Here is a 14897-nt window from a genome sequence, read left to right on the forward strand (position 1 = left end):
ACTTCCATGGGCACTGTTCTTCTGAATTGGCTTCTATTATTCCCAATCTCTCTTTCAAAACCGTCCGAACACATGTCACAACCAGCCAACATCCATTTACTGTCCAACTTCAAACTCACAGAACCCACTTTTCATCTTCTTCGTTTATTAATTCAACTGGTGTTTTCTGGGACTACCCTTCCTTCGTACGTATTTTCTGAAAATTACAGTCTACAGAAGTTCAAAGTCTAATGTCAACAAATATCTTCTTTCGTTTTCTCAACCTCCAACCCATGCAGGTACCAAGTACCATAGGTTCTAATACCTCTCGTGTTTGGGGTTATTTAAAAAAAAAAAAAAAAAAATTCCAATGACTAGAAATTGAAGGATTAGAGCTGCAGTTAGCACAGTTCCAGATCAGCATTTGAACTCAAGTGTTTGTCGACCTGAGGTCTCAACTTGAGGATCTGGAAATAAATCGCCTGCAGAATGAAGAGTGCCACTACGAACAAGAAAATTTGAATGCTTGGAACTGATTACCAGAAACTTTTAGCACCCTTAAACATCTAACCATGGTTTTACTCACAATTTTTCCCTCTAATACTCATGCAAGACCTTATTCTCAGCATTAAACAACATTAAAATGGACAAGAGATTGACTGACAGATAAAGTTAGTGCTGCTTGTTTGGGTTTGATAATGCTTAAGCTGCTTGCTTAGGCATTTTCCGAATTTTTCACACACAGAGCCTAAAAGGTTTGCATCACTGGCCTACTTTACATCCAAAGTAAAAAGTAGGCTTTTTTTATGGCCCAAGTTAAGGAACACTTTCTTGAAGATAAGATGACGTCTCCAAAAACATAACAGAAGTGATCCGCTATTCGCACAATTACGGGGCATTTTAATCTTACACGACACATACTGTGCAAAAAGCAGGAATCTCACAGACAACGAATCACCCAGTACCTAGCGGTATTCGAGGATTACTGCAACAAAGTTGAACACATTTCAGGTGACAACTTATCACGTGATGCACAGCAAGGTGACAGTTGCTGATAATTTGATAAGAGCGTGGTGGTGCTGACCTGTGGTGTTGCCATGCATTTTGCCAAGAGCCATAGTTGGTAATGTATGAGTAACTCTCTAATATGAGACTCCAACTGTAATTCGAAAACAAGAGCCAACATACAAATTTTAATACGATTTGTGTTCAGCAACATAAAATTAGTCAAGATTAGGTATTTTCGCTGTCATATCATTTTGCGTGTTGATGAGTATTATAACAAAAAGTCATTAAAAAAAAAAAATTGTATATACATTTATTTCCAGAACTAATTTTTACTAATACATTAATTTTTTTTTTCTGTTTCACTATCAAAAAACTTGTTTATGAACAACTAGCACAACTTAGAGGCAGATTATATTCTATAACAAAAGATAAACATTCACGTATAACATCCCCATGAAATAAAATAAATGCAACCACTCTCTCTCTGCATTTCTATACACTGCATGCTACCATAATGCATATATTATTACTAAAAGCAACACAGAGGGATATATTTCTTCCAAAATGGATCATGGCATGTGTTAGTAGAAATTATGTAAATTCCCACACCTCTCAGCTACTTTGGTTTCTATTCTATCAATTTTAATCTAAAATTTATTTCAATAGTTATACAGTTTTGCCCTCGTATCCGCTGATTGTTACCCCGCGATTAACCACGGGTGAAAAAAAAGAAGAAACTTTTTAACACTTAATACTGGCATGCCCAATACGATGCTTGCCTTTATTTTTTTACGATGTTGATTTTAAAACTAATAGCCTCCCTTTATTTTTTACAACGTTGCGTATGGTTTGGTCACTAACATTATAATCGTTCTTTAGAGATTTGACGGATGCACTATTTTCAAACTTTTTAATAATTTCAAGTTTTTGTTTAATCTAAAGGCACAACTCTGGCATTTGCCCATCATTTTCACAATTTCTAAACGGGGGGGGGGGGTGTCCCCCGACATAGCTGACATAAATAATGAAACAAAATTTGTCTTTTTGTGGTGTGACAGAACGCCACAAATTAAACTAAACATTTGGTCCCCCCTGTTTGAGCAGTAGGTGTGAAGACACGGGGGTTGCAAGATAATGGGTACACTAATCTCCCAATGACGACATATAATGCCGGTTCTTTTCGCTTATTTAAGACTTCCAAAATATCCGTTTATACTATTCTAGTTATTACTTGAAATTTATGATTTCTCGTTGGGTTTTTTTTTTTTTTTTTTTAATTTGGAGTCTTGATGTGACCCGGTTAATCCAAACCTGGTAAATCAAGTCTGCTGTACTTTATTATTACCATATTTAATGTGGGTAATGTCTTACTGTGTGTTTAATTTATCAATTAAACTTTATTATATGTATGTATGTACAAGATAATCACGTTATATATAGGGTCAGCAGGTGTCCATGGTTTCAGCAATCCAGGATAGGTCTTGGAGTGTATCCCCAGCAGGTACATCTCATTTTTACATTTATTGGCAGGAATTTTATCAGGAATAGAGACATGTTATTATTTCGTGAAATTCCAGCAGTTGACACCTGATGAAGACACCAAGGTAGTCGTGTCCCTTCATGGTTTTTTTTTTTAAACTTTTCCCACTCTACCATCTGTTACCTCTTCCTTTCTTCATCTTTTTCTCTCTGCTTCTCTTTCTCACCCTTTATCTCTCATCTATTTCTCTTATTTAATTGTTTTTTTATCATCCGTGCATTGTTAAGGTTAGCATTAGCTGCCTTTAGACTGCATTCACTTACTTGCTTTTCTTACTTCATTCATTTTCTTCGAGAGGGACAGAGAGAATTTTAAATGCAGCAAAAACTTATCTACCAAAACTAGTACAAAAAAATAAGTACAATTGTCCTCAAACTAAATTAAAGGACATTCTGCATGGGGAAAAAGAGAAGAATAAAAATAGGATTTATTAATTTCTAATGACCCAAAGAGGTTGCATGGCACTGTGGTAAATGAGCCAATGATAAGCAGGGTCTCCCTACAAGTTTACAAGTTGTCACACTCTTTAAAACCATACAGTCCCACAGTCTGGCTGCTTAAACAAATTCATCTCTGAGAAGCATAATTCATATAAAAAAAAAGGTTCTTTAAAATAATTAATTCAATATAAACAATAATGGAAAAACAATGTGAAAATATCATCATTTTTGAGAGTTCCATCTAGCACTGACTTTTAGAATTAAAATAATAAAATTATCACCTAAATCACAAACAAAACAAACTATATCTTTACCTGATTCTTTCCTTTAAGGACGAGGACATTTGTTACTCGGCCAAATGGTATACCTAGATGTATGATATCAGTTTCTGATGCATCAGGTGGAATGCTGCGAATATGCACTACACGGGAAGGCTTTCCATTTGGAGACTTTTCAAGCTTCACCTATTGAAAAATTATTATTGCTGTATAAGTAATTTTATTTAATGCCTAATAACAGAAGATATTTGAAAGGGTTCTGACCTACTATAGAAACAGTGAAGCAATAAGGAAATAAATCTACTTTTATTTGATACAGTCAACCTCTTAGGACTCCAACATCAGATGTGATATTCCTTCCTTTTTTCTAAACCATTAATTAGAACCCACTATCTTGTTCTTCATAACCCTAAGCGACATAATTTATCCCGAAATGTCGCTCACTCTTTAAGATAGGGTTAGGTTTTTTTGTTTTTTTTTGTACAAAAAAAAAAAAAAAAAAACATTCCATAGAAAGTATACCTGAAGAATGGGATGAATGTGACAATTCATAACCAAAACTGTATCAACAATTACCTGAACCATGCACCTCTACCCTTCATTCAGGAAGAATGATCCCTCTATAACAGTTTATTGTAATGTTTAACCACCACATTATTCACACTATTTCAAATTCAGAGAATATTCACTAAATGGATTTTTGTGTTTTCAGGGGTAACTAATGGGGGGGGGGGGGTCACCCTATATCAAATACTGATACATTGGTACCTCGGGTCACGAATTTAATTCGTTCTTTGACTCCGTTCGTGAACCAAACCAATTTTTTCCATTGAAATTAATGCAAATCCAATTAATCCGTTCACCCGCCCTAGAAACATGTTTTTTGACTTTTTGTGTGGCAAAAATATATAATAAAAAATATACAGTATGACTTTACCTTTATGGTTGATAGTTGCTGGCACAGGTAGATGGTAGAGGAGGAAGACTACTCCTTTGAAGGAGAGTCCCATTCCATAATAACATCGGGCATTTCTGGTGTTTTTTTTTCTCTTGTTTGTATCCTGGGAAGTGGTTCGATTGCTGGCTTGGTGGCTGGTGTTTTCACAAGATAATGATCCAGAGACATTTTTCTTTTTCTTTGTTGGATAATTTTCCAAAAATGGGACATCACATTGTCATTTAAAATGTCCACTGCTCTGCTGGTCACAGTTTTGTTAGGGTGATGCTCCTCAATGAAAACCTGCACTTCACTCCACTTGCTACACATTTCTTTGATCTCAGCGCTTGCACCACCTCTTCCTCCTCTCCTGAGTGCTCCTCCTGCATAACTTTCATCTGTTCACGCTGCAACTCAACAAGTTCTTCTGTGTTGAGTTCTTGTCTGTGGTCCTCCACCAGCTACACCACATCCTCCTCGTTGACCTCCAAGCCTGAACTCTTGCCAATGGTCACAATCTCGTTTTAGAGTTACATCTGTCTCCTCAAAGTCTTTATCAGGCACACAACCTGTCCAAAGTCTCCTCCAGGCAGATTGAAACATGCAGTTAGAGACATTGTTTCATGCCTTGTCAATGAGGTTTATGCAGTGGAGGATATGGAAGTGATCCTTCCAAAAATCATGCAGGGTCAAATCCGTGTCATTGGTCACCTTGAAACACCTGGAAAAAAGAACCTTTGTATATAACTTCTTGAAGTTGGAAATTACTTGCTGGTCCATGGGCTGGATGAGAGGAGTGGTGTTAGGAGGCAGAAATCTGACTTTTATAAAGTCATATTCAACATCAAGGTCTTCTTCCATACTTGGAGGATGGGTAGGAGCGTTGTCCATAACCAGCAGACACTTAAGGGGCAAATTATTTTCCTCAAGGTATTTCTTGACAGTTGGCATAAAAACTTCAGTCAACCACTCCATAAAAAGTAATCTTGTTACCCAAGCCTTGCTATCTGCTCTCCACAATACCGGAAGTTTACCCTTTAGAACTTTATTGCGTTTAAAAGCAAGCAGATTTTCTGAGTGGTAAACTAAGAGAGGCTTAATCTTACAATCCCCACTTGCATTAGCACACAATAAAAGTGTAAGCCTGTCCTTCATTGGTTTGTGGCCAGGCAGTGACTTTTCCCTTGGGTTATGTAGGTCATTCTTGGCATTTTTTTCCAAAAAAGTCCCGTTTCATCACAATTAAAAACTTGATGCGGTACGTAACCTTAAGAGTTGACAAAGTTCGCAAATTCCTCCACATAGGCATCTACTGTTTTTTTTTTTTTGTCCAAACTAGCTGCCTCTCCAAGCCTAACAACACTATGAATTCCAGTTCATCAACGAAACTTCTTGAACCAGCCTCTACTTCCTTTAAATTCGTCAATGCTAGCATCCCTTGTATTCGGTGTTGTCGCCACTAAATCACGGTGCAAAAGTAAAGCCACCTTGCATATGAGGGCCTCACTAACACTATCTCCAGCAAGCTGCTTTTCATTAATCCAATCTAACAATAACTTTTCTACTTCTTCTAACACTTGAGACCTTTGCTTCGTTAACATAGTCACTCCATCAAACCACATCAGCTGTCTTTAGCGCATCTTTGTTCTTTAAGATAGTACAGATCGTAGATTTAGCTATGTCTTACTGCTTGGCGATATCAGAAACACGAACACCATTCTCATGTTAAGCTATTATTTCCTTCTTCGTTTCTACTGTAACATGCTTAGCCTTCTTTGCACCACTGTCACTAACACTTTTCACTTTCTTGGGAGCCATAATGAGGGTTAATTTAATGCAAAAAGCAAAAAATATTGTATCAAGAACAACGAAACGACAAACAATGTTCACAGCGTGCAAACCTGAGTACAACTGATGCTGTTCGTGAGCCGAAAGCATGGCGCGAAAGCCATGTTTGTGCGTTCGTGCGCCAAGTCAAAATTTGTTCAGAAATTGTGTTTGTGGGTCGATTTGTTCGTGACTAGGGGTACCACTGTACTGTAAGCTTCAATCGCTGATGGTAACCTTAATTAAAGAGTCTTCTCACCTGTCTTGTGGTGAGAGGACTCTTTATGGTAACATTCCGCAGACTACGGTTTGATTTCTCGATGGTAATAAATCCAAACTTCATCCACGTTCACCATCCAGCTGAAGAATTTTTGTGAATCCTGGTCAGATCAGTTAGATTTGGGTTTTTTTTTTTTTTTTTTTTTTTTTCCTTTCTTTTTGTGAAAACTTCACCCTCTCCCCATTCAATTCTTTTGATATCCATTTTGCTGAAATTTCTTTTCATGCAGAATTCTTTATAGATATGGACTATTTCTATGAGTAATATGTACACTTTATTCTTATGATTTTTTTCAGTTAAGAATTGATACAGCTTTTAGTTTCTCTTGAACAAACAAAAAATAATTTCAGACAACTCCAAAAAATTGGGTTACATGTAAATGTTAACTAATTTTAATATCAATATTAAATGTTGTTTATTTTTATCCCGTTAAAATACATGGTATGCCGGCAACTTTAAAGTATTTAGAGTATTCTGTTATTAATCAAAAAGACAACTTTGTGCTGGGTTTTTTTTTTTTCACAGAAAGCAAATGAAAATGTTTACATATATTTGCTCTTCCACCAACTACACACTTTCCAAAGTGTTCTGCTACCAAAAAAGTTCAGAGTATCAAATACGTTTGCACATGATTTATTGCATTAAAAACACAAACATACCAGTATTATTTCCATGAAGAAGGTTAGGTTAAGGGCAATTTCTTTTGAATGACCTTACAACATCAGTAGTTCCTTGTTTATTTGCTGTTCAACTGGTTTTTTTGGGTGAGGCCAAAGTACACAAAACAACCCTTTTCTGTCTTTTGTGCAAAGTGCAACCTAGAATTCTTTTAGGTGTCAGGAGTTTAAACTAGTTATTATATAAAAATATCATCCTTAAATGTAGTTATCTGGAATTGGATCTCTATTGTACTTCCCCAGTGACCACCATCAGCTTATACAAAATGTTTCCTGTCTCTTCCAATTTTCATAACTTTTGTTTCTGTCCAACTAATTTTTATGCCATATTGTAAAACAACCTTGCCGAATTTATTCAGATCTTTGAAGACTGTTCATCACTGCATTATTTAAGAATATTTAAAATTTAAGTTCACTTAAATTCATTTAAGAATGTTGCTAAAATACAGTAATTCAAATTTTACCACACTAACATCAGTAACGTCATCATCGGCCATTTTCAATCCACTGCAGGATGAAGGCCTCTCCAGCAACTTTCCAGTTCCTTCTGTTTTGTGCAATGGTCATCCATTTACTACCCACAAACTCATGAATTTCATCTATCCATCTCCGCCTTTGTCTTCCAGGTTTTCTTCTAGTTCCTCTTGGGTACCATTCTGTTATTTTCTAAGTCCATCTGTCATGTCTTCGAGCTATGTCCTGCCCAAGACCATTTTAGTTTTGATAAGAATGTCCTTTACTTGAGTTTGCTGCCTAATCCATGTGTTTCTCTTCTTAACTAACAGTCTGATTCCCAATATAATTCATTCCATTCTTCGCTGTGTAGTTCTCAGCTTCTCTTCCAGTAACTTACATTTCTCTATAATTGGTCAATGAAAATATTAAGTTCAGAAGCTCTATCCCTCTCTGTTTAACTTTAAACAATTTTTCAATGACACATCTAATCCTCACAGACTTACCATTTTTATACAAAATGAGTTCCCTTAAAAGATTATCCTTAATGCTACCAAGGTAAGTGTTAGGTGGTTCAGAAAACTGGTAGTTATGTGTGTGGGGGGGGATACAAACTAATAATAAAACAGCAGCCATAAGCAGAAGTAGAAATGATTCTTGCAAGGTTGCCATTGCATATAATAGCTTGGGGGGGATACACGGCCTAGTGGGGGTTGTTGTGGGAGTTTTTGAAGCAAGGGCTACATAGGCCATATTACACCTATCAAAGTAATTGAGGATACGCCTGATAACTGTTCTAGCAGCAATTAGAATCGATCATACATTTTAATTTGTTTCAAGTAAGTGAAAAATTCAGAGAATTCTGCATCATTGCCTATGGTTCTGTTGAGTGACATAGGGTTTGAGATGGAACTGAAAGCAGACTGTTGGGTAGTTACAAGCTACATTCAATCAGTATGTGCTTTACTGATAATGGTTGCAAACAGTGAATGCACTGAGGATCATTTCCTGTGAGCAAAAACAGATGAGAGAGGCGAGTATGGCCAATTCGAGTTCTGGCTAGGAGCACTTCTTTTCTATTTTTGCGGAGGCTAGATGTCCACAATTGTGGTTCAGGTTTCAGTCGAAATTGCTTATTGTGGGTTTGCTTTTTCCACAGTAGTGTCCATTGTTCCATACAAATTTTCTGTATATTGTGTTTATAATCGGGATATGGGACCAGATCATTTGATATGGCTATGTTGTTGGAAGGATGCTTTGCAGCGTCCTCAGCACACTCATTTCCAGGAATACTACTGTGACCTGGGATCCAGGAGAAGATAACAGTTTGATGTTGCTCGTGGAGATGTACCAGCTTATGTTGTATTAGCTTTACCAAAGGATTGTAAGTTGAAGTATTCTTGAGAGCTAACAGAGCACTTTTGGAATCTGTGTATACTATACATTTATTGATTGATAGGAGGGAAATTTTTTATTCTCCAGGGCAAGCTTAATTACATAGAGCTCAGCAGTATAGCTGCTGCATTCAGCTGGTAGTGAAATAGAAACAGTTGTATTGGGGAAGACAGCAACTACCCCCACTATTTCCAGACTTTGAACCCTCAGTATAGATCGTAGGAAACTGGGAGTAATTCTCTGCATGAACAAGATGTAGTGGTCTGATATTAATATCTGCTATAGGATATTTTCCCCATTTTTCAACAAAATCATCATAAGCAGGAGTTAAGGTAATCCACAGGGGATCCAGATCTTTTAAATCTCTGATCATATTGTTAAAATTAAAATTCCAGTATTCTGATCGGTTCTGTAATCTGATACCAGTTGGTCGGTTTGTATTCCGTTTGTTTCTATAGTGTTGTCCACTGCGGATCATACAGTAGTGGCCAAATAGGATGAACGGGGAAGGTTTTAATTTTAGCTGAGTAATTCAATAATAGCATCTTTCTTCCGATACTGAGTGGAGGTTCGTGAGCCTCAACTTACAGACTCTGAACTGGTGATGTTCTGTATGCACCTAGGACAATCCTAAGAGCAGAGTGCTGGATGGGCACAAGACAGGCTAAGCTGCTCTCCCTAGCTGAGTCGTAAACATGTGATCCACAGTCTAGCCAGGTTCTATTTAGAGACCTATATAAAGGGAGCAGTGTATAATGGTCTGCACCCCAGGACGTACTAGAGACGACCCGGAGTATGTTCATTTTCTTAAGAAAAGTGGTTCGTAGATGTTTGATGTGCTCTTGGAAATTCAGCTTCTTATCAAAAATTATCCCCAGGAGATGAATGCTGTTCATGATTGAAAGAGGACGATTGTCCAAACGTAGCTCAGGATCTGGATGGATTTTTCGTTTGTAGCAGAAGCGGATGGTTGTAGATTTTTGGATTTATGGTCCGTATCCATTTCGTGCCATCCATAGTTGAATATTATTTATCAATATTTGTAGTTGCCTCTCAATGTAATTTATATTCTGGGAATGACAGGATACTGTAAAATCATCAGTGTAGAGATATGAGTCGACAGTGTTTGGAATGCTGTTTGTAATATTTTTAATTCATATAGCAAACAGTAGCGCTGAGGACTGAGAGAGCCTGCTGGTATCAGACTTGAAAAGTCCTGTGGCAAAGAAAGTTTTGAATAAAATATGGTAAATGCCCTTTCATATCTATATAACGGAGATTAGGATTCTCAATCTATATTGAGACACCATGACGAGATGTTGTTTCTGATAAAAGCATTTCTTATGTTTGATTCAGCCTTTATCATGAGAACTAAGGATGATCTATTCTTCCGAAAGCTGAACTGATTGTTGCTGATTAGTTTTCTAGACGTTAATTGATGGTGCACCATTTTTTCTAAAGTTTTACTTAAGCAGCTGGTTAGAGAGATCAGTCCATAGTTATTAGGAATCAAATGATCTTTTCCTGGTTTAGGGATAGCAGTTACATTTAAATGTTTCCAGGAGCTTGGAAATGTGTGTTCGTAAAATATCAGATTGTAAAATTTTAGCAGTGAGGTTAACAATTGCTGATCTAGACATTTAAGCATTACATAGTAAATTCTGTCAAGGCCAGGGGGCGCTGTTGCGGGAACTAGTTATAGATTAAATTCTGATAGTGTGAGCCCTTGATTACAGGGTAAACGGCAGGTAGTTTTGAAGTTAGTTTGAATTTCTCATCATCGGCTTTAATTTTTTAGAATGACGGATGATACGCAGCAGAGGCGGACAAGTCAGGGAACACAGTTCCTAATGCATTTGCAATCTCTACAGGATTAGACATCTCCTTACCATTCTAGTTAAGAATAGGTGCAGGTAATGCAAGGTATTTACCATTTAGCTGCCTTATTTTTTTCCATATTATTCTGGCTTCGGTATCTTTATTGTTCGATGAAGCAAATTTTTAGCCTTTCGCCTGATGTACCATGCCTTGGCTCTCCAAGTTTCTTATAATTAATAAGATTGGCATTGGTAGGGTATTTTCGGAATAAGTTCCATGCTGCATTCTTTTCTCTTTTCACCTTGTTACAATCATTGCTCCACCAGTGATTGGTATGTCTACGATATCATTGAGACTGTGGAATGGCAACTTCTGCAGCTGACAGTATCTGCATTGTGATATGCTTCGTGACGGTATTGATGATGTGATCATCAAAAGAGACATGACTTTTATATTTTGTACAGTCTGCTTTAGAAAATTTCCATTTCATTTGTGTTTCAGTTGTTTTGGAATTGGTGGTTTGAATTCTGCATATTACTGGCTAGTGATCACTGTTGAGAGGGTTGTCAAGTGTTGTCCATTCGACACTTGGAAAGAGGAGAGCAGATCGAGAGATCTGTTGCAGATGACGCTCCAGCAGGAAAATGAATGTAAGTGGGCAAGTCTGTGTTCAGTAATGTTAAATTCTGTCTGTCTAGTAGCATTTCAATGAGTTCTCCGCATCCATTAAAGTCTCCTAATAAGCAGAGTGGTGACGGTAATTGCAACACAAGGTCCATGAATCATACATTGCTGGCTGAGAGGGAGATACACTGAAATGATCGTTAAGGCAATGCCAATCATTACACGAGCCGCAACAGCTTCTGAGTCAGTTTGGGGCTGAGTATGGCCACTCCACCATGAGCACTGTTTGTCCTGTCTTGTCAAAAAAAAAGAGTAATATTTAACTGACATGGACACTTGAGATGATTTGTTTCTTGTAGGCAGATGCTCACAGGATGATAACGGTCAATTAATTCATATATGTCATCTATGTTGCTGGGAAAGCCTCTGCAATTCCATTGAATTATGTTGTTGTTCATTGTGAAGCTTTTGAATTAGAAGTCGAATCTGTGTTTTTTAATGTTGCTCTGCTTGTGACAGTCAATTTTTATTTTGTCCTTTTTTTGAAAAGAATGGACGTGTGTCCATGTCATCTTCTGCATAAAGATCTAGAATGGGTTCGTTGCAAGTATTGTTTTCTGCAGTATCCATAGCTGTGTTATCAGACAATTTCTTTCTAACGTGAACTGAATTTTCCTTTTGAATTGGAATAACTGGATCTGATTTAGCAGTAGATGGTATCGAGATCGAGGTATTGTTTGTCCTCTCTACTGTTTGTCTTTTCTTGACTGTGATGCAGGTGACAGCAATGATCGAGCCCATTCAGAAATTGACACTTTTGGCAAAACTGATATATCTGTTTGCAAAGAAACTGAAACTGTTTGGTGTCTTTTGGATGCTTCAGCATATGTACATTTGGACATGTTTTGTAGTAGGTGCTTTCTGGCTTCAGGGTACGTGACCATATTCTCCACTTTGTATTTCTGGATTTTTTTCTCCAGCTACCATTGCTCACAGGATCTAAAAAAAAAAGATGAATAGTTGCCTTTCAGTTTGGACACAGTGATGATGATTCGGCATTACAATCAATATGGACATGTTCTTTTGATCCACAATTTGAGCAAACTGCATCTTCTCGGCAGACAGTTTGGGAATGCCCAAACTTCTGACAATTGAAGCATCGAATAGGATTGGGGATATAAGGACGGGTGTGGCAGTTTAGGTATCCTGCTTTTACTGATGAAGGAAGGTTTGGTGTAGAAAAAGTGAGAATGATGCTACAAGTAAGAACAAATTCTCCATCTTTCTTCAGCATTATTCGTCTTGCTTCAGTAACTTTCTGGTCTTGGAGTTCTTGAACAATCTCCTCCTCTTTGATGTTCAATTTATCCCATTTGGAAATGACTCCTTTGGACCTATTAAGGGTGGCATGAGGAAATACCTTAGTAGGGACTTCACCAACTGTAAACATTGAGTCTCTTCTGAAACTTACCAAAAATGGTGGCAAGTTTCAGAAGAGACTCAATGTTTACGGTTGGTGGTTTCGACTAATAGGTCACCAGATTTCAGTCTTCTTACCATTTTTGGTGATCCGGCTACACTTTCTAAACATTTCTGTACATAAAAGGGAGACAAGGTACCCGAAGACTGATTCTTTAGTGAATGCAGTATGAGGAAAGATGGATATTCCATTTGAGGTACATCTGTTTTCATTGTCTTCTGGGTTTGATTATCAGAGTCATTTTGCTGCAAATCCATAAAAGCAGGATTTAGTCTTGAGAGGGGGAAAATTTTCGGTTTCCATATTTGCTCCTTTTGGCCCGGGAAGGAGAACTTTCCTTCCAGGTTTCTGGCCCTGCCACAGGGAGGCAGGAGCAGTGCCACGAGGTGACCAAGCAGCTGTTAGTTGTGTTAGTGAGAGAAGAAAAATAAACAGAAAGGTGACTATCCTTTCCTTTGCCTACTTCCTGTAGTGAAAAAGAGCTACTCTAATAGAAAATGAGGAAAACTATATTTAGAATGAAAAAGAATCTATGTCTGGCAAAAGGTCTTTAGAAGGATCGCTTTAACGAACGCACTGAAATTGCTTGGCCACGGAACGTTTGGCACCCGGGCCTTAGTGGGGGTACACGTGGGACTAGCAATTACATGAGTTACATAAGATATATTAAAATCAAATGGGTGCACATTTACTTGCTTATATAATTCTAGGAGTGAAATAAATCTGATCAGTTTGCAGTACTGATAAATTAATCTAATGCTGATATTATGGCTATAACAGTGTCACTCTGATAATAAGGAGGCAAAATTTTAATACAGTATAATAAGCATAGAAAAGCACACATACAGTGTACACTTCTACAGAAAGGCCAGACGGAGGGGGATACTTAAGCTACAGACCATTAGATGGCAACCTATGAAAAAGAATCTGTCTCATGGGTCAGAAGGTGACTCACCAGCATGATTTGATTGACCCATTGCCAAACATTTTAATACATTTAAAAAAATTAAATGGAGAAAAAACAATTTAAATTCAAGCACCTCGTGAGCATGGTTGTAGTATGTTGTATTCCTGATTTTTGATGTTTCTTTAAGCATGCTTGTAACACCCAAAATTTTAATCACCATTCTATCTGCATTTGGTTCTTCCTAATTACGAGAAATCCTTGGCAAAATATGCTAAGAAAAACAGCAAGGATTTCTTTACTTATATAAACTCTAAAAGGAAGGGGATGAATCTGATTGGTCCACTTGACATCGATGGTTCGACTGTTGATCCTGCTCAGATAGCAAACAAACTGAATGAGTATTTTGCATCTACATTCACACGTGAGGAATTATTAAGGTTTGAAAATGGCAGAAGGTTATCAAATTGTAGCAGGGTGCTTAATGATCTTGTAATAACTGAGAGCAAAGTGGAAGAGAAATTGTTGAAGTTAAACGTAAGAAAAGCACCTGGGGTGGATGAGATCTATCCAGTTATATTAAAGGAGGCGGCAAGGCAACTAAGCAAACCCTTAGCCATAACTATGAGAGCATCCTTGGACTCAGGGGAGGTTCCCACGGACTGGAGATGTGTAAATGTATCCCCAATTCACAAAGGGGGATCAAAGGGTGACACGAGTAATTACAGACCAGTTAGTTTAACTTCTGTTCCGGGTAAAATAATGGAGTCGCTGGTTAAAGATGCATTGCAGGATCATCTAGACAAGACTGCAGCAATAATTCAGACACAGCATGGGTTTGTTAAGGGAAAGTCTTGTCTGACAAATTTGATAGGATATTATGATGTGGTTACAAAGGAACTGGATGCAAAAAACAATTTTGATATCATATATTTGGATTTCAGGAAAGCTTTTGACACTGTTGCGCATGGAAGACTATTGTACAAATTGGAGCAGAATGGTATTAAGGGTAAGTTGTTACAATGGATAAAAGGATGGCTAAGTGGGAGAAGACAGAGTGTGGCAATCAATGGGTGCTGCTCTTCTTGGACTAATGTTATTAGTGGAGTCCCACAGGGTTCGGTGTTAGGTCAACTGTTGTTTTGTATATTTATCAATGATATTGATGAAGGTATATCAGGTTTAATGTCGAAGTTTGCAGATGATACAAAGGTTGGCAGGGTTGTTAATGACAGTACTGGCAGTCTGCTACTGCAA

The 14897-nt window shown here is 37.5% G+C and overlaps 1 protein-coding gene across 1 annotated transcript in view; it reads right to left on the reverse strand.

Annotated features, from left to right (window-relative positions):
* heph (polypyrimidine tract-binding protein 1 heph) overlaps positions 1–14897 on the reverse strand; it is a 393048-nt gene that overhangs the window by 204530 nt on the left and 173621 nt on the right. The window contains exon 4 of the mRNA XM_090383369.1: positions 3282–3431. Within this exon, the coding sequence (XP_090239495.1) occupies positions 3282–3431 (150 nt within the window). The remainder of the gene's footprint in view (positions 1–3281; positions 3432–14897) is intronic.

Source organism: Mastigoproctus giganteus, chromosome 10, assembly GCF_048544385.1.
Source record: "Mastigoproctus giganteus isolate SK-2022 chromosome 10, ASM4854438v1, whole genome shotgun sequence".
Taxonomy (NCBI): Eukaryota; Metazoa; Arthropoda; class Arachnida; order Uropygi; family Thelyphonidae; genus Mastigoproctus; species Mastigoproctus giganteus.